At 35.7% G+C, this 18598-nt stretch overlaps 2 protein-coding genes across 2 annotated transcripts in view; one reads left to right on the top strand and one right to left on the bottom strand.

Moving 5' to 3' along the window:
* Positions 1–10211, bottom strand: part of LOC131969835 (thymus-specific serine protease) — a 34529-nt gene extending 24318 nt beyond the window's left edge. The window contains exons 1-7 of the mRNA XM_059331058.1: positions 10151–10211; positions 9075–9250; positions 6502–6601; positions 3956–4085; positions 2441–2564; positions 908–985; positions 19–66 (exon numbers count right to left, since the gene is read on the bottom strand). Of these exons, the coding sequence (XP_059187041.1) occupies positions 19–66; positions 908–985; positions 2441–2564; positions 3956–4085; positions 6502–6601; positions 9075–9250; positions 10151–10211 (717 nt within the window). The remainder of the gene's footprint in view (positions 1–18; positions 67–907; positions 986–2440; positions 2565–3955; positions 4086–6501; positions 6602–9074; positions 9251–10150) is intronic.
* Positions 10212–15721: 5510 nt separating this feature from the next.
* On the top strand, positions 15722–16588 carry LOC131969834 (lysophosphatidic acid receptor 6-like). The gene has a single exon (XM_059331057.1). The coding sequence runs from the start codon at positions 15722–15724 to the stop codon at positions 16586–16588; it is 867 nt and encodes a 288-aa protein (XP_059187040.1).
* The last annotated feature ends 2010 nt before the right edge of the window (positions 16589–18598 follow it).

Raw genomic sequence — 18598 nt, 5'->3', positions numbered from 1 at the left:
AGGTGGCTTCATTCACACCTTTGGTGAGCCTCCAACGGCTTCATTCCGGAGACTCGAGCCAACAGTCTGCAACAGAGGAAATCACAGATGTGACAGTGACAATGTGTTCATTGAGCAGAGGCTAACGAGTCACCTAAAGTGATTCTATATGCACTGTAAAAACTACAGAAAGACTGAGGTGCATTTATTTTATTACAAATATTTACCATAAAATGGAAGTTGAAATCTGTAAATTAATATAATGGGATATTATCGATTTTTTAAAAAACAGTATTATTCAATTGCTTAACCCTCCTGTTATGTTCATTTCTCAGGAACAGCAATAATGTTCGTGGGTCAATTTGACCCGGGGCATGTTTAATTATCCAAAAGTGTAAGAAACTAAAACATCCCAAAAATAATAAATAATAAATAAATAAATTGTTTATATTCCATTAATAACTCCATTACTAACCATTTCATGGTTCAATGAGGATAACTCAATTGTTTTTCATAAAAAAGCATGCTAAAACTTTTTTTTAAATGTACACTGGAAAGACCTACATATGAATTACAATGGTTTTACATGACAGCGATTTTTTATTTATTTATTTTACTTTATTTTTTTATGAAAAAATACTTTTAACTATGTTTTTGTTTTGTTTTTAAAATTTGAAATGGGTCAATTTGACCCGCAACATAATAGGAGGGTTAATATAATGGGATATTATAGATTTTTTTTAAAACAGTTTTATTCAATTGTTTAATGGTCTTGACTGTTTATGGAAATATACAAAAATACATCATATTGCTGAATGTAAAATTGAGGTTTCTGTTTGTTTGTTTTTAACAGAAAAAAGGGGAAAAAAATCCAGGCTACAACCCTGCTAATGTGCTAATAATGTGACAATGATATGCGCCAGTTTACATTGCTGTAGGCAGAGAAATCCAACGTTGCCTTGACAGGAGCAGAGGAGGCCACAGCTCCATACACCAGGTGGGGAAACTGCAGGACGAAAGAGAAACATACAGCAGACAAAGTGTGACAAGAGCTTAAAGAAAGAAAAGAAAATGCATCCACACTGTAAAAAATGTCTGTAGATTTTACGGTGAAAAACTGCTAAACCATGACAGTAAAATGATAAATGGGTTAATTCAGTTTCAGTAACAATGAAACACCGTATTTTTTACATTTTTTAAAAATACATTACTCCACTATAAAATACACTGGCACTGTGTGTGTAACAAAAATATACTGTAATATAAATACAAGCATCACTGTAATTTTTGCATTTATTTTTTGTAAAAACACTTTTTCTCACTGTTAAATGTACAATACACCATATCTCTAACAGAAATATACTGTAATATTTTATGGTAAAATCTTTAATTTATGCCGCATTTATGAAGTATTTTCTTGTCAATTATATGGCAGAACAGCGTTTCTTTTGATGGATTTTTTTTTAACGGTAAAATATGGAATAAAATGGCAATCTTAAACGTGAAATCAACAATGTCATTTTACCGTAATATTAGAAAAATGTGCACTGTATTTATTACGGTAAAGTTCTGGCAACCACAGCTGCCGGTTTATTACCGTAAAAACAACAGGTTTTTTTAACAGTGCAGAGTTCTTCACCAACTTGGTATTAGGAAGTATTTACCCTCTGAACTCTGAGCCACTTCAGGGAGTCTTATTACATCTTACTCACTGTGGCCTTGTATTTCACATTAATGTATAAAACATATAAGAAGTCCTGTAGCTCTGTGTAATGCGAGTGTAAACCAAGGTTATTATAGTTAACGAAAACTAACAAAATAACAAAAACTAGAATTGAAAAAACATTTTCGTTAACTGAAATAAAAATAAAAACGAGAGTTTTTAAAAAAATGATAACTAACTGAAACTGTATTTTGTGGTTACAAAACTAACTAAAACTAACTAAAATTATAGTGAAAATGTCCTTCGTTTTCCTCTTTGTCAACTTTTTTCATACGTAAACCTTTTTGGTTGATATGAAATCTATTTCATCTATCTGGTTTTATGACTTAATAAACTTATTGGGGCTGAGATGCATCAGACAAAGGAAACAAAGGAAACATTTATTGTGACCTTATTGAATCTGACACCCAACAAATACCCCATTACAAAAAAACTAAAACCAACACTAAAACTAATAAAAACTAAACTAAGACTAAGAAAAACAAAAATAAAAACTAATTAAAACTAGCAAACTCACTCTAAAAACTAATTAAAACTAACTGAATTTGAAAACAAAAATTGACAACAAAATTAAAACAACTAAAACTAATGAAAAATCCAAAACTATTATAACCTTGGTGTAAATGTCTTAATGATGGAGAACCTGCACGGAACACTGAATTAAGTGCTTGTCTCATGTGCTTGAAAATTATATCTATATATATATATATATATATATATATATATATATATTTGCACCTTTCCTCTGAACCAGGCGGACAGAGCTCCAGAGTACGAGCCTCCGAAGCTGATCCAGGTGTTCCTGTGGCTCAGGTTGAAGCTGTGACTGATGTACTGGTGGAACACAGCCAAGTCAGCCAGCCTGGAGATAAAAAAACAACAACAACAACAACAACTCTGTGTGTGTCTTTCATCAGACACACACATCATAGGTACATGAAGAGACATACAAATGTCTTTGCACACGGTAAAAAAAGAAAAGTTGGGTGAACTCAAAATTTCAAGGCAACAAACTTCGATAAAATTTTAAGTTGGACAATTAAACTAAATATTTTAAGTTTTGTTTTTGAGTTTGCTCAACTCTGAATTCAGATTTTTGTCAACTCAACTGTAAGTTGTACTAACTTATAATTTTACATTGTAATAACTTTTAATCCTTACTTCTGCTAACTTCTGCAATGTGCTGAAGTGGCACGATTGTAACGCTGCTATGAAATGTCAGCTAATGTTGCGACCACAATTTTGAGTTAGCATTGATACGCTAATGGCTACTCTTGTAGCTGTAACAAGCAGCGCCACTAGCATCAGTTAGCCGCTAGCATCAGTTAGCCGCTAGCTTCAGTTAGCCGCTAGCATCAGTTAGCCGCTAGCTTTCGCTAATGACCGAATTTCACCGCTTTCCCGCTTTTCCCAACAAAGAAATAAGAGTTATCAGAACTATTGTCCCTTGTTGTGAACCCCAACTTAAAGATATAAGTAACAACAACTCTCCAACTTGTTTTTGAGCAGACAACTGGCTTCCTTTGTTCTGCTAACTTACATTATTGCTCTAAATGTCAATAATTTATATTTCCAAGTTTTACCAACATAAATCACAAACCAATCAAGTTGGCTTTTTTGCAGTGCATGTGCTTTTGACCTGCCACATAATGACTGGATGAACATAAACCCCACATGTACACACACAAACACACACAGACACACAGACACACACACACACACACACACACATAGACAGACACACACACACACACACAGACACATAGACACACACACACACAGACACATAGACACACACACACACACACACACACACACACACATAGACACACACACACACACACACACACACACACACACACACACACACACACACACACACACACAGCCACACACACAGACACATAGACACACACACACACACACACACACACACACACACACACACACAGACACACAGACACACAGACACACACACACACACACATAGACACACACACAGACACACACACACACACACACAGACACACACACACACACACACACACGCACAGACACACAGACACATAGACACACACACACACACACACACACACACACACAGACACACAGACACACACACACACAGACACAGACACACAGACACATAGACACACACACACACACACACAGACACATAGACACACACATACACACACACACACACACACACACACACACACACACACACAGAGGCAGGGAGCCAACACTAACGCCTGCTGGCTGCTCAGGTCTGCCAGGTTCTCCGTTTTGAGGCCGTCAGGGTTGATGCTGTCGCCATAGAAACGATGCTCGACAGCCAATAGCAGAGCCCCATGCTCTTTAGCCATGTCAACATGGTGACCTGGGAAAACATGGTCAAAGCAGATAAGATTCAGTATAAAGCAAGGTCTAATATTTTTTAAAACAAGAAATACACTGACAGTTAAATTTAATTTAACATTATAAAGTAAGTAAATATGATGCACAGCTATAAGAATGTTTCCTCCTATTAAGGACAGTGAAGATTTTTTTTGTGCAAAATATTATCATACATATTTAGACTATAGATGACAAATGCATTACACAATGTTCTGAGTGTATGTATTTAAATAAAATACATATTTTCCAGAAATTTACTGTATTTTTTACAAGGGTTATCTTATTTTGTTTTTTCTAAATAATGGGAGATTATTATTATTATTATTATTATTAATAATAATAATAATATTTTTTAATATTTATATTTATATATATTAATATATTTTTAATATATTATTATTATTATTATTATTATTTTCATCATCATCATTATTTATTTATTTATTTTCATTAATTAATTAAATTGGTATTGCTTAATGGTCTTGAATGTTAAATTTTAGTGAATTCTATGTGGAAAAATATACAAAAAATATACATGTTATGTCAAATTAAGGCAACTTTCTGTTTTCTTACAGTAAAACTTTAAATGTCATGTGAAATAAATTGTAAGTGATTTTTTTTAAATAAAAGGTCTGGCAACAAAAGTTGCTGTATTGAATTATGTGTAAAATAATAAATGGTTGTTTACTGTGTTTGGCAACTTTTTAAAGATTTTTTTCTTCTACAGAGTGGACTTGGGGCTTCAACAGGAGCATATACCATCATTTCACAATCATGATTCATTTAGAGTGATGCAGCTTTATCACAGACTTATTTTTAACCCAAACCATAATCTTTTCTTGAACCGAACCAAGTAGTTTTTCTGCATGAACCTAACCAAAGTGATCCATTTCACAATTTTAACCTTGTGTTTAACCCTATAAAGTCTGAACCATGAAACAATTGCCAGAAAATTCTATTTATGTTTATTGAACCTGCTAACAAAAAACAATAACAAAAAAAATCAATATCAATTTGCATGTATGAATTCTAATTTGCATCATATTTGATACACCGGGTCTTCTCGTGCAACCTTAAAATATTTTTAACCAATTAAAATTTGACTTTCCTTTTAAAATTTTTCTCAAACATACAAAATATTTTTTTTCCAAATATGACAACATCATACATCTGCTGATATGAAGTTTTCATGCCACAATGATGGATCCACCAGTGGAACCTGCAAATTATTTGGGCTACATCTGGTGTTTATATATATTTTTTCTTCAACACATGTATACATCAGTTTTTTCAAGAAAAAAAAAAGTCACACTGATGATTTAGAGGTCTCAAAAACTTGTGTATCAAATATGATACACTTGGCTTTATAGGGTTAAAACTGTGAATAATCACTGCTGCCATTCTACTGCTTCAGAATATTAAGTGGAATGGTCATAGGTGTTGTTTTGTGAGTATATAGGAACGATACAGGAAGTCCTTCCTTCCTTCTGCAATAAGACTATACAACTCATCTACCTCTGCCAGAACCCACATTACTGAAATGCACTAAATCTATGCACTAAATCTATGCACGACACTTTGCTATGTTATTAATATTATTACTATTATTATTATTATATATACTGTTGCTGCCATTATTACTATTATTACTATATACTGTAATATACTACTATTATTATTATACCGGCCTTACCAGCCTTATTTATTATTATTATTATTATTATAACTATTATTATTATATATTATATATCATATTATTTTACTAATAATTACTTTATTTATATTTTTCATTTTATTTCTATATTGTTTATTATCTATTATTACATATTATATTAAATATAATATATACTGTACTATTATTATTATTATTATTATATACCATCTAGTCACTATAGCATTGTTGCATCATATCACCAGTTTAATTATTACCATCATCTTGCCAACCATCCTACCAACTGATGTTCTTTTTTTAACTTCTTAAGTGTTCTTGTTCTATTCTGTGTTTTTTTCTATTGTTGTTTTTATTTATGCTACCTCAGTATTTTATTCTATTGTATTTTATTGTACTTGAATACCGGACTGCTGTGACAACCGAATTTCCCTTCGGGGATGAATAAAGTAATCTATCTATCTATCTATCTATCTATCTATCTATCTATCTATCTATCTATCTATCTATCTATCTATCTATCTATCTATCTATCTATCTATCTATCTATCTATCTATCTATCTATCTATCTATCTATCTATCTATCTATCTATCTATCTATCTATCTATCTATCTATCTATCTATCTACCATTCTACTGCTTCAGAATATTAAGTGGAATGGTCATATGTGTTGTTTTGTGAGTATATTTTGTGGTTTAGATATAAGGGCATGTTAGCCGCTTGTATACCTGCCAGCACATCAAACTCAAAGATGGGCCCTTCTCCTCCAACAAAGAGGAACACTGGACCATCCGGACGCTGCCAGTACGCCTCGTTCACAAAGAACCTCTGGAAAAGAGAAAGTAATGTTTTATTCAGGTCCACCCAAACCAGCAGCCCATTCATAGTCTTCGTGTAAGTCCTTTATTCAGTGCTGCAATGGACACATTTGCACATTGGCAGCCTCAAATGGCAGTGAGAGCTAAATGAAGCTCAATACATGCTGTTGGGAGACGTCATCTTGTTGAGCTGGAAAGCTAAAAAAGGTTTATCCGGTCTTGTTTCTCCAGATGGTGAGCTCACACACTGCTGCTAAAGATCTACCGTTAGATTAGGCTTAATCTAGTTTCGGTCTTTAGAGTAAAAATGAAAGCAGCACAGTTCAGTGGGACAGGAGCCTCATTTAAAGGTCCCATATTGTAAAAAGTCAGATTTCAATGTATTTTTTATTATTTTAAAGCAGTTTTATGCTGTATGAATACTGTATCAAAACACTCAATCCATGAAGAAATACACTACCGGTCAAAAGTTTTAGAACACCCCAATTTTTCCAGTTTTTTATTGAAATTCAAGCAGTTCAAGTCAAATGAACAGCTTGAAAGGGTCCAAAGGTAAGTGGTGAACTGCCAGAGGTAAATAAAAAAAGGTAAGCTTAACCAAAACTGAAAAATAATGTACATTTCAGAATTATACAAGTAGGCCTTTTTCAGGGAACAAGAAATGGGTTAACAACTTAACTCTATGGAGTCTTGGGCTATTTTGTCCATTTTTGAATTCTTTTCATGTCTTTGTAAGTCATTTTGTGTCTTTTTTTTGGTCATTTTGTGTCTTTTTTAGTCATTTTGTGTCTTTTTTTGGTCATTTTGTGTCTTTTTTTAGTCCTTTAGTCCAACATAAAATGTGATTTTGAATCTTTTTTTTTACTTTCAAAACACTATCATGCTCAATAAAGAATTTTAAATGTTGCAAATGTGCATTAATTTCAGAGTACACTGAGACATTAAACTGCATAATTTTCAATTAAATTCTGGAAAAGTTGGTGTGTTCTAAAACTTTTGACCAGTAGTGTATACAAAGATCATATCCAAAAACTGTGCCTTTAAATAAGTTGTCAGGACTTCTGTAAGGTTGTGATGTCACAACTATTTTTATAGAAAGTGCAGCTAAAGTGCTACCGTAGTAATTCCCCGGCTGCAATGACAATGCAGAACTTCAGAGAGAGCAGATGCAAAAAACCCTGGAAACATTAACCAATCATAACAATCTGGGCTTTCTCAGGAGGGAAGCTTAAAGAGACAGGCCAGTCTTATCTATCTGCCTTTTTTTTTGGCCATTAAGGGTTTAAGGCACTTCTGCAATGACTTCACCTTTCAGACCTGGTGGTTGCAGCACGATTTAAGCGTACAAGGCAGCTGTTTTATTAGCTTTGCTGCATTATAAATCAGCTCTGAGTGATTGTAGAGAAGTGGCTTATCATTGGTTGCAACTAATGCGTCACACAGCCCTTCTCATCAGTGAAAGCTTAGGTTTACCTGAGTGAAATAGTTCAATTTGGGAGACATTTTCAGGGGGAAAAAAAGATTTTGAAAAATTGTACAAAATTTGCTTGACAGATTTAAATGAGGACTATTAGTTTTGTATAGAATGACTATTCAGCATTCACAAGTATAGTTAATTTTGACCGACATGACAGAAGCAAATGATACTGTATGAAAGCATTTGATGCAGGTCCAAAAGCGTTTGCAATTTGTTGTAAAGAATGACAAACTGCTACTATGATGTGCACAAATGACTAAATGTTGTGGAGGTTGAACTAACTGTTGTGCAAATGTTAATAGTGATGTGAGAAATGCACCAAGGTGACTGAGGAAAACCTGTAACATAGGGCAGCATAGTATTTGATGGTTTGGATAGAATATGGGCTTCATGTCAGTTAAAAGATCTCAGAATGTTCCGTGTGATCCAAGGTTATAATAGTTTTGGATTTTTCATTAGTTTTAGTTTTAATTTCGTTGTGAATTTTTGTTTTCAAATTCAGTTCGTTTTAGTTAGTTTTTAGAGTGAGTTTGCTAGTTTTAGTTTAGTTTGTATTTTTTGAAAATGCTTAGTTTTAGTTTAGTTTTTATTAGCTTTAGTGTTATTTTTAATTTTTTTGTAATGGGTATGTGCGTTCATTTCCTTTGGTTTATCCATCTCAGCCTCAATAAGGTTATTAACTCTTACAGTTCGGGGTGTTTTGTATTTTGGTTCTAGTGTAAACATCCCAGTCTCAGTAAACATATTCACCATGTGTTCCTGCATGTTGAAATAGAAACACTGAATTATGTATGAAAAAAGTTGACAAAGACGAAAACGAAGGACATTTTCACTATAATTTTAGTTAGTTTTGTAACCACACAATACAGTTTCAGTTAGTTATCGTTTTTTAAAAACTCTTGTTTTTATTTTTATTTCAGTTAATGAAAATGTTCTTTCAATTTTAGTTTTCGTTATTTTGTTAGTTTTCGTTAACTATAATAACCTTGGTGTGATCTCTCTCTACCTGAGGGAAGCTGCTCATGTCTTGTCTGTTGAAATGGTCCAGCTGCTGGTGAACCCTGCCTTCCTTTACATGTTGCAAAAGCTGCTGACCTCTGAGCGTGTGCATCTGGAGATGCTGCTTGGCTTTCTGCAGCTGCAGGTTACGCACACGCTCCTTGATTTTCCAAAAAATACGCCCTGGCGATAAAAGAGAAACCAAGCAGCAGGGAAAGAGAGAGGGACAGTTGTAAGCTACATGGGGCTCATTCTAGCAGCCCAACCAGCTGAACCCAAGACAATAACATAACTTACAACTTGCTCTAAAGAGTCATGCCATGTGGCTTTATACAGTACAGGCCAAAAGTTTGGACACACACCTTCTCATTCAATGCGTTTTCTTTATTTTCATGACTATTTACATTGTAGATTCTCACTGAAGGCATCAAAACTATGAATGAACACATATGGAATTATGTACTTAACAAAAAAAGTGTGAAATAACTGAAAACATGTCTTGTATTTTAGATTCCTCAAAGTAACCACCCTTTGCTTACTAGAATATAAGACATGTTTTCAGTTATTTCACACTTTTTTTGTTAAGTACATAATTCCACATGTGTTCATTCATAGTTTTGATGAATTTACAATGTCAATAGTCATGAAAATAAAGGAAATGCACTGAATGAGAAGGTGTGTCCAAACTTTTGGCCTGTACTGTATGTCAGCAGATAAAACAGCTTTTTAAGCAATTTATGTAATGGTTGACACAAATACGTAGAACTCTTCCAACAGAATCTCTGATCTATTTCAAGATCATCTGACTTAAGTTTCCCAAGAGATTCACTGTCACCACCAGCATCTGTTTGCTTTTGTCTTCAAATCTGACAACTGTTAACATAAATAAACTCCACCTGAATATTCATTGATCACTTCAGCTTTGTCATATTTGTACAAGAAGTATGATTTCCACTTCTGAAAAACCTTCCGATATGTAGGAATTGCTTTGTTTTTTGATTTGTCACCAAGCTGTCAGATTAAGTATTTTAAAAGCAGTGTGTTAGTCCATTATTACATTCAGTGGAGCATTTATCAACTCACCTGCATCAGTGAAGTCAAAGAGGAACAGAAGGATGAGACCGCGGGCCGGTGAGAAAAGCATCTTTACAATCAGGAAGTCAGGATGCTTCAGGTTAAATGTAATGCATCTCCACCACTCATCAGCTCCATATATATAGGCCTGGCAGGGGCCACGGTGATGAGGTGATCCATGAAAAATGACTGTAGAAACTGTGACATGACCTGCACATTTTTATTATTATAATCTCCTATATATAAACTGCTCAGCAAAATAGAGCGTCAGCTTGGTGATGAAACGAGATCCCTTTGCTTTGTAATGGCTTTTTTTGGCGAGGTTGAGTTACAGGAACATTTTTTCTTTCAATTTATTGCTCTTATTGTGCTGCACCAGTGGTGAGAGAGACTCAACCACACAAGTTTAATTCTAAGAAACACTAATTGTGTTTAAAATCTCGATCCTCAGCACAGAAACATTGCGTTAAATGTGTTTATTTGTTATTTACAAAATAAAAAAAAACTACAAAACCTCATAAGCACCAGTAACTATCCTGCAGAAGAAAGCGATTCGTGTCATTCATAAGGTTGGATATTTGGACAATACTCATTCATTATTTAAAAAGTCAAAAATAATGAAATTCTCTGACATTGTGAAGTTTCAAACTGCTCAGGTAATGTACAAAGCAAAAAACAACAAACTCCCAAATAATATTCAAAAACTATTTAATGACAGACAGCTTAGTTATAATTTGAGGGGGAAACTACATTTTGACAGGTTCAGCATTCGGACAACCAGGAAAGGCTTTTGCATTTCAATTTGTGGGGTGAAGCTGTGGAACAGTTTGAATATGGAGATCAAGCAATGTCCAAGCATGAAACAGTTTAAAAGAAGATACAAAGAGATGGTTTTCCAGAGTAACAGTAATGAAGGAGGGCTTTGACGTCTCATTACTTGTTAACATGACTAGTTAACTGTGTGATCAGCAGTAAGCTATTGGTCTTAAGGTCTTAAAGGAACACTCCACCGTTTTTTCATATTAAAACATGTTATTCGGGTAAGTAAGACGAGTTGATACAGACCTCTTGCGTGTCAATGCGTGCACTCAATCGCCCTGGCGCGCGGCGCCACTTGGCTAGCACTTAGCTTAGCCCAGTTCATTCATTAGGATCCAAACAGATGGACAGTTAGAAGCCACCAAACTCCTCCACGTTTTCCCTATTTAAATACAGCTACACGAGTAGTTAAACGACCAAGTATGGCGACACAAAATAAAACGTGGCGCTTTTCTAAGTGGATAAAAAGGAGAACTATAATGTATGGCGGAATAGCACTTGGGAGCACTTCGACTCGGCGCAGTAATATCATCACTCCTGAGGGGATTTTTCAGGAGTGATGATATTACTGCGCCGAGTCGAAGTGCTCCCAAGTGCTATTCCGCCATACATTATAGTTCTCCTTTTTATCCGCTTAGAAAAGCGCCACGTTTTATTTTGTGTCGCCATACTTGGTTGGATCCTAATGAATGAACTGGGCTAAGCTAAGTGCTAGCCAAGTAGCTCCGCGCGCCAGGGCGATTGAGTGCACGCATTGAGACGCAAGAGGTCTGTATCAACTCGTCTTACTTACCCGAATAACATGTTTTAATATGAAAAAACGGTGGAGTGTTCCTTTAAGGGTGGTGTCGCGTGCTGTGGTGGCTCGGCCTTCTGCGATGGCTGACTCCACAGTTGCTGTGGTCAGTGGTGGAAGAAGTATTCAGATCCCTTACTTCAGTAAAAGTACTAATACCAAGATGTGAAATTACTCCACTACAAGTAAAAGTACTGCATTCAGAACTTACTGAAGTAAAAGTACAAAAGTATCAGCATGAAAATGTACTTAAAGTATCAGAAGTAAAAGTACTCGTTATGCAGAATGGCTCCACTCAGATTGTTTTATATATTCTAAATATATATTATTAGATTATTATTATTATTGGTGCATTTATGTAAGCAGCGGTTTATTTTCTCAAGATAGGGCTCATTTGAACTATTTAATATATTGTTATGAGGTTTAATTTTTAAAAACTTTAAATTTATCTTATTTTTTATATTAAATCTCGACCTGAAAAGTAACCAAAAACTGTCAGATAAATGTAGTGGAGTAAAAAGTACAACATTTGCCTCTAAATGTAGTGGAGTAAAAGTATAAAGTTATATAAAATGGAAATACTCAAGTAAAGTACAAGTACCTTAAAATTGTACTAAAGCACATTACTTGAGTAAATGTACTTAGTTACATTCCAACACTGGCTGTGGTGCTGGCAGTGGGAGTGGCTGACATTTTCAGTGTGTCAGTGAGTAGGAAACATGGGTATGTGTAGGATTATGTATAAGTGTATGGGTATACAGGAAATGTATTGGTATGTTTGTGTGCATCTATGTGTACTGGTATGGTGTACAGATATGCAAGTGTTGATACATAGAATTGATATCATGAAAATGAGAAATTAGTCTGAAGGAAACAGGTAGTTTTGAGTTTGAGTTTTGATTTCTGACCTGTTAATATTGTTTAAAGAAGTGGGGTGGGATTGAACAAGTTTTTACTTCTTCCCACCCCTTTTCAAATATGTTGTGGCATTTTTATAGAGTGCTTGGTGGCCTTATCAGTGCAGGAGTCACTAGGGCTGACTCCTGTTGATGCATTATTATTATTATTATTATTGTATTGTTGTTGCATATTTGAAATAAATCATTCAAATCAAAATCAAAAATGTATCTTTTTATTTAGATATACACATGAGGATGTGAAACCATCCAGTTTGAGGATGTGGTATCACATTCAACATCATGAAGTTTCCACTTTAATGACGCTGACTCACACCACTATCCCACATCCTGACATCTGATGACTGAGAGCCCACGCAGTTCCTTCAGAATGCTGGATAGATCTGATCAACCTTCAAGTTGCATTTAATGCTAAACAAATTTTCCATTCAGGTAATGTGACCTTTGATGTTAAAACCTGTTAAAACCATGATGTTTGTGCAAAAGTTGTGCTTTGATGTGACGTCAGCTCATATTGAAGCAGTTGCTACAGTAGGTAGGAAACTGACAAGCACATTCAGCAGCAACACTAGCATTCTCTGTCATTATTAACATAAAAAAGCGCAGTTTAAGGTAATTAAAAAGTACACTTCACAGGATTTTCCAAAAACACACAAAAAAGTATAGGCTCATACAAAAGTAGTCCCTCAAAATCATAATTTTACCCACTAGAAGTGTCTGTTTCTGCCTGTATTTTCTTATTGTTATTAGAATGGAATGTTATTAGTGTAGTAGTGTTATTATGGCATGCCATTCAGGGAATGATCATATATGGAATGAAAGTTTGAGAATATGGATTGAAAACCTGAGAATACAGCCTACATGATATTAGGGCAACAAAAATATTTCACATTCCGAAAATATGAAGAATAGGAAAAATCAGCATACAAACAATATTTTAAAAAAATATAAAAAAGAAACAGTAAGTATAAATACTGAGGATTTTCAACGAGGGAAAGAGCTGTGCAAACGAGTGTGCAAGTTTACAGTATTAATTAGGGCCTCAGTAGGCAACAGTAGACACAAGTCTTGTGTATTGGTGTATTAATCCACGTTTTGATAGGTCATATAGTTTTTTATCAATCCCTGTTCAATGACCATGATCATTTTTGGAGAAATTCTGAGATTATAATGGGTGTGTATTGCACGGAATGCTCGTGTCAGAGTGTGTGATGTCATCGCTCAGAGTGTAGAGGGAGAGGTAAAACTGTCAAAAAATAAATATTAAAACTGCGCTCCAGGCCCCAAATTTCACTCTACAGAAATAATTTATACATAGAAACGTAGGAAAATTTGTCTTCTCACTCACAATCCTCTGGTAAAGCTGTCAGAGTTATAGTTTGGGCGTACGACGCAAAGATGCGCCACCAAAACCACCAACAGCCTCATTGGCTCCCATATTAAAAACGCAGGAAGATTTCGAAAAAAAGGAAGGTGGAACAGTTTTTTTAGATCGCTCTAACAAAGCTATTTTTTAATTTTTCTTTTAAAAAAAACATATGTAGACGTTCAGGAAGAACTCGGGACGCTCAAAGTGAAGTCGGATCAATGATAGGTATTATGGTTTTGCCAAAAATGCTTTCTGTTCGAGGCCAGAAATTCCAGCCCAACTCTGGACCTCTGTCCACCGGCTGCTGTCACAGGTGTCAGTTATTTCAGTTGATTGCTTTGATCTGATTGCTTTGATCTTTGATGTGATTACAGTTACAGATACAAACACACACACATGCGCGTAAGCGCTCACACTCCTCACACATGCATACACATGCTTCAAACACGCGCGCACACACACACACACACACACACACACACACAAACACACACACAGGTAACTTTATGTGATTTTAATTACACAGACAAACACACACACACACACACACACACACACACAAACACACACACAGGTAACTTTATGCGATTTTCGCTACACACACACACACACACACACACACACACACACACACACAGGTAACTTTATGCGATTTTCGCTACACAAACACACACACACATTTTGAGGTTAAAGGGCATAGTTTGAAATTGCTGAAGAGTCTCATCATAGTGTACACACACCGGCAGTAGCCCACGTGGCCCTTTCAAAATTTCCCCAGAGGAAATTTTCTAGTTTCTTATTGTTATTAGAATGGAATGTTTTTAGTGTAGTAGTGTTATTATGGCATGCCATTCAGGAAATGATCATATATGGAATGAAAGTTTGAGAATATGGATTGAAAACCTATATTAAAACTTGAGAATATGGATTGAAAACCTGAGAATACAGCCTACATAATATTAGGGCAACAAAAATATTTAACATTCAGAAAATATGAAGAATAGGAAAAGTCAGCATACAAACAATATTTAAAAAATATATAAAAAAGAAACAGTAAGTATAAATACTGAGGATTTTCAACGAGGGAAAGAGCTGTGCAAATGAGTGTGCAAGTTTACAGTATTAATTATATATAGTATATCACATTATTATATGATGAAACATAACTTTAGTTAAGTAGCCCATAAAAATAATAGTAGTAGTGATGGGGGGAAAGTTTTCTGAACCTTGTATGGGACTTTCCCTTTTCATGAAAATGTATTTCCAATTAAATTTAAATTTGAAACACATACTTACAGTTTCCATACAAATTATGTACATGAACTAAATTAATATCACCAGAGATACAACTGCCTCGCAATAAATTGGCATAAAACTCAACATATCAAATTTAATTAATAACTTAACTTATTAACAAACAATATAGCTCCATCATATAACTTATGGATCCATTTTTAACATATGTATGTAATATATATTTAGGTTCTAAATAGATATTACATTTCCTTTACGTCACAGTGACCACAGTTCCTGTGTCAAAGTGTTGGAGACACAAATATTTCCTGTTGCATTTTTTTAACTGCGACCCAATCTTCCCCTCCACACAGATAGAGAGCAGAGGGAGGGACTGATTAGTGCAGTATTCAACGCAGAATCATTGCTTTTCTCATCAGACATACATGAACAACACCATGGAAGCTGGACCTGAGCCCAAGCTGGGTTATGCTCTGTTCCATGGCTCTATTATGGCGCTGGGTCTGCCTCTCAATGCTGTCTCACTGTGGATTCTGCTGAGACACCACAGCCTCAAAACCCCCAGCGCTGTCTTCATGGTCAACCTGGCCATCTCTGACCTGCTGCTGGTCATCTCCTTGCCCATGAGGGTCTACTTCTACGCCACGGGCACCTGGCCTCTGAGTGGTGGGGCATGTACTTGGATCACAATGCTCTTTCGTGACAACATCCGCTCCAGCTCCATCTTCATCACCTTCATCAGCGTGGACCGGCTGCTGGCTGTGGTTTATCCTCTGAGGTCACGCCATCTTCGGACCGCTTGCAACGCTCTGAAAGCTGTTGGGCTCGCTTGGCTGTTTGTGTTCGTGATGAACATCCCAGAGGCGGTAATATTTTCAAGATTTTTAGAGCGCTACAATAAATCCACCTGTTTTGAATTTCACCATAACCATCATCATCCCCACCATAATGGACCAGTCATTGCTTATGTTCAGTCTGCGATTATACTCACCATGCTGGCAGTCAACATTGTGTGCACCACTTTGGTGTCTTGGACCCTTCACACACATCTCAGTGACTCAGCAAGGGTCAACAACAAGATCAATGTCATGCTGATTTTTGTCATGAACTTGGTTATGTTTATCATATGCTTCTTGCCTATGTCAGTTGGATTATTAATTCTCGGGACACCTGCATTGACACCTTTAGTATGTCTCGCTACCGTGAACTGCTGCTTGGATCCACTGTTGTATTACTTTTCTCTGGATGCCTTCTGGAAGAAGAAAGAGGATGCAGATCTTCCAGGAGAATAATAGACAAACTGTTTCATGAAATGACATCAGATTTCCACTGAATTCCTTTCTGATTTTCCTGCTTTTCAGCAAAAATAATCTGTTTGGGTCTGGAATGCTCATTTTGCTTCAAGTTTTATAGTGTGTTGGCTTTTATTAACCCCAAATAGGGGTTTGTTTGGGGAGACACTATGACTCATGTACCCTTTTTCAACTGGAGCCGGTTCGCGTGCGAAGTGTTTGGTTTTCTACCACCAAAGAGCCAACTCCCAGCCGGGAAAACTGGTTCAACAGCGGCACCAACTCCTTGCTGGGCTTGAAACACCAACCACTACGTCAAGGCCTAGGACGGGGTTATCTGACCAACAAGACCAACTCGCTAGCATGCTAACGTTAGCGGGCTTGCAAAGATCAAAACAGTCCAACATTAAGATCTTACGTTCAGTGTTACTAAGAATGTATTCGGCATCTATAGTGATTAAAATGAGCAGCACAGATGTGTTGTAGAGACATATAGTCTGCCGTTGTAATTATACTTGCTGAGAGGGTTGAGAGATATACAGACGTTAGCAGTGACGTAATGACGTGGATCTAGAGTCTGTGGAAGAGCAAACAGGTCCAGAGCTGGTTCACAAGTTGAACAAACTGCGAACACACGAGCACCGGCCGGGAACTGGCTCTGGTGGGAAAAGGGTATTAAAGGAATACTTAATCCTTAAAAGGACCATTTGTAAAGCAATTGCTCACTCTGTGTTACCTTAAATTCTTGGGGGAACAAATGTGTTTGTCTTGCACGTGTCCATGGTGAACAAAGAATCCAAAAAAGGAAAAAAAATGTTTTTGAATTGACAGTAAACGGGGGCCCTGTTTAACAACAGAAAACCTATGTCAGAACATCTGTTAACACTCTCACAGAACATGAACAGGGCTACTACACTATTTGCAAAAAGAAGTCAGATTGTATGTAGTCAATAGGAATATGAGTTGATAATGTATAAACTCTTCCCTATTGAGTTTACGGTCTCAATCATTAGTTTTGATTCTTCTTCAATACAACATGATGTTCATTTTGTGAATTATCTTTTAAAGTCAAATAGATGATAAAGCAGGATATGCTTTTGGGTGTGGCTACTGTATGATTGACATGTTGCTTCCACAGTGCACTGTGTGATTTAATCTTTGAACTTTGACCCTATCAAAGTGTGTTTTCACCTTCAATAAAGTTGACTGGAACATTTTGGTCACTTAAAAAATGTCTCGTTCAGTGTTTATTTGGAATGAAGACACTCTGAGGAGTCGGCTGTTCTTTTAGAAGAAGGATTGTCCCTTGCTAACCCTAACCCTCCCTATCCATTCTTTGCATGTTGCAAAAAAATAATATGGTGACAGCTGAAAAGAAAGACTTGACAGCCAAAATGGTGAACTCGAGGCTTCACCACCAAAGTCTACAAACAATGGTTCACGGTGACTTCACCTACTATTATTAAACAGTCATGAGCATTGACCATCTCCAAGAAATGTATTCTCCAAGTAAATTTAAGTTTAAAACAACGTTTTTTGTTGCACACAAACCACACATATGAACTACAAAAAATATCACAACATACGTTCATTAAAGCAGCTGTCTGGCAATAAATCGGCACAAAACTCTACTTGTTGCTACCTGTTGTGTTACCATAGATTTACTGATACATTTGTTGAAAAATTGAATAATTAATTAATTAATTAATTAATAATAAATGTCAATCATCTCTCAACTACTTCTGCTATATAACTTTCAAGATGTGATTTAAAATATGTAATTTAGGTGTTTAGTTGGAACATATTACATTTCAAATTACTCAAAACATAGAGTACATCTCATTAATGTCACAGTGACATTTGTGGTCTGTGTTTAGACACAAACATTTCCTGTTGCATTTTTTAACTGCTACCGAATCTTCACACCTCATCCCCCTCCACTCAGACAGAGAGCAGAGGGAGGGACTAATTATTGCAGTATTCAACGCAGAATCATTGCTTTTCTCATCA

Source organism: Centropristis striata, chromosome 4 (assembly GCF_030273125.1).
Source record: "Centropristis striata isolate RG_2023a ecotype Rhode Island chromosome 4, C.striata_1.0, whole genome shotgun sequence".
Taxonomy (NCBI): Eukaryota; Metazoa; Chordata; class Actinopteri; order Perciformes; family Serranidae; genus Centropristis; species Centropristis striata.
The sequence above is the reverse complement of the archived record's forward strand: the minus strand, read 5'-3'. Positions and strand labels throughout refer to the sequence as shown.

Bases quoted from the DNA above. Each gene is read 5' to 3' on its own strand.
- LOC131969834 (XM_059331057.1), top strand. From the start codon at position 15,722: ATGAACAACACCATGGAAGCTGGACCTGAGCCCAAGCTGGGTTATGCT.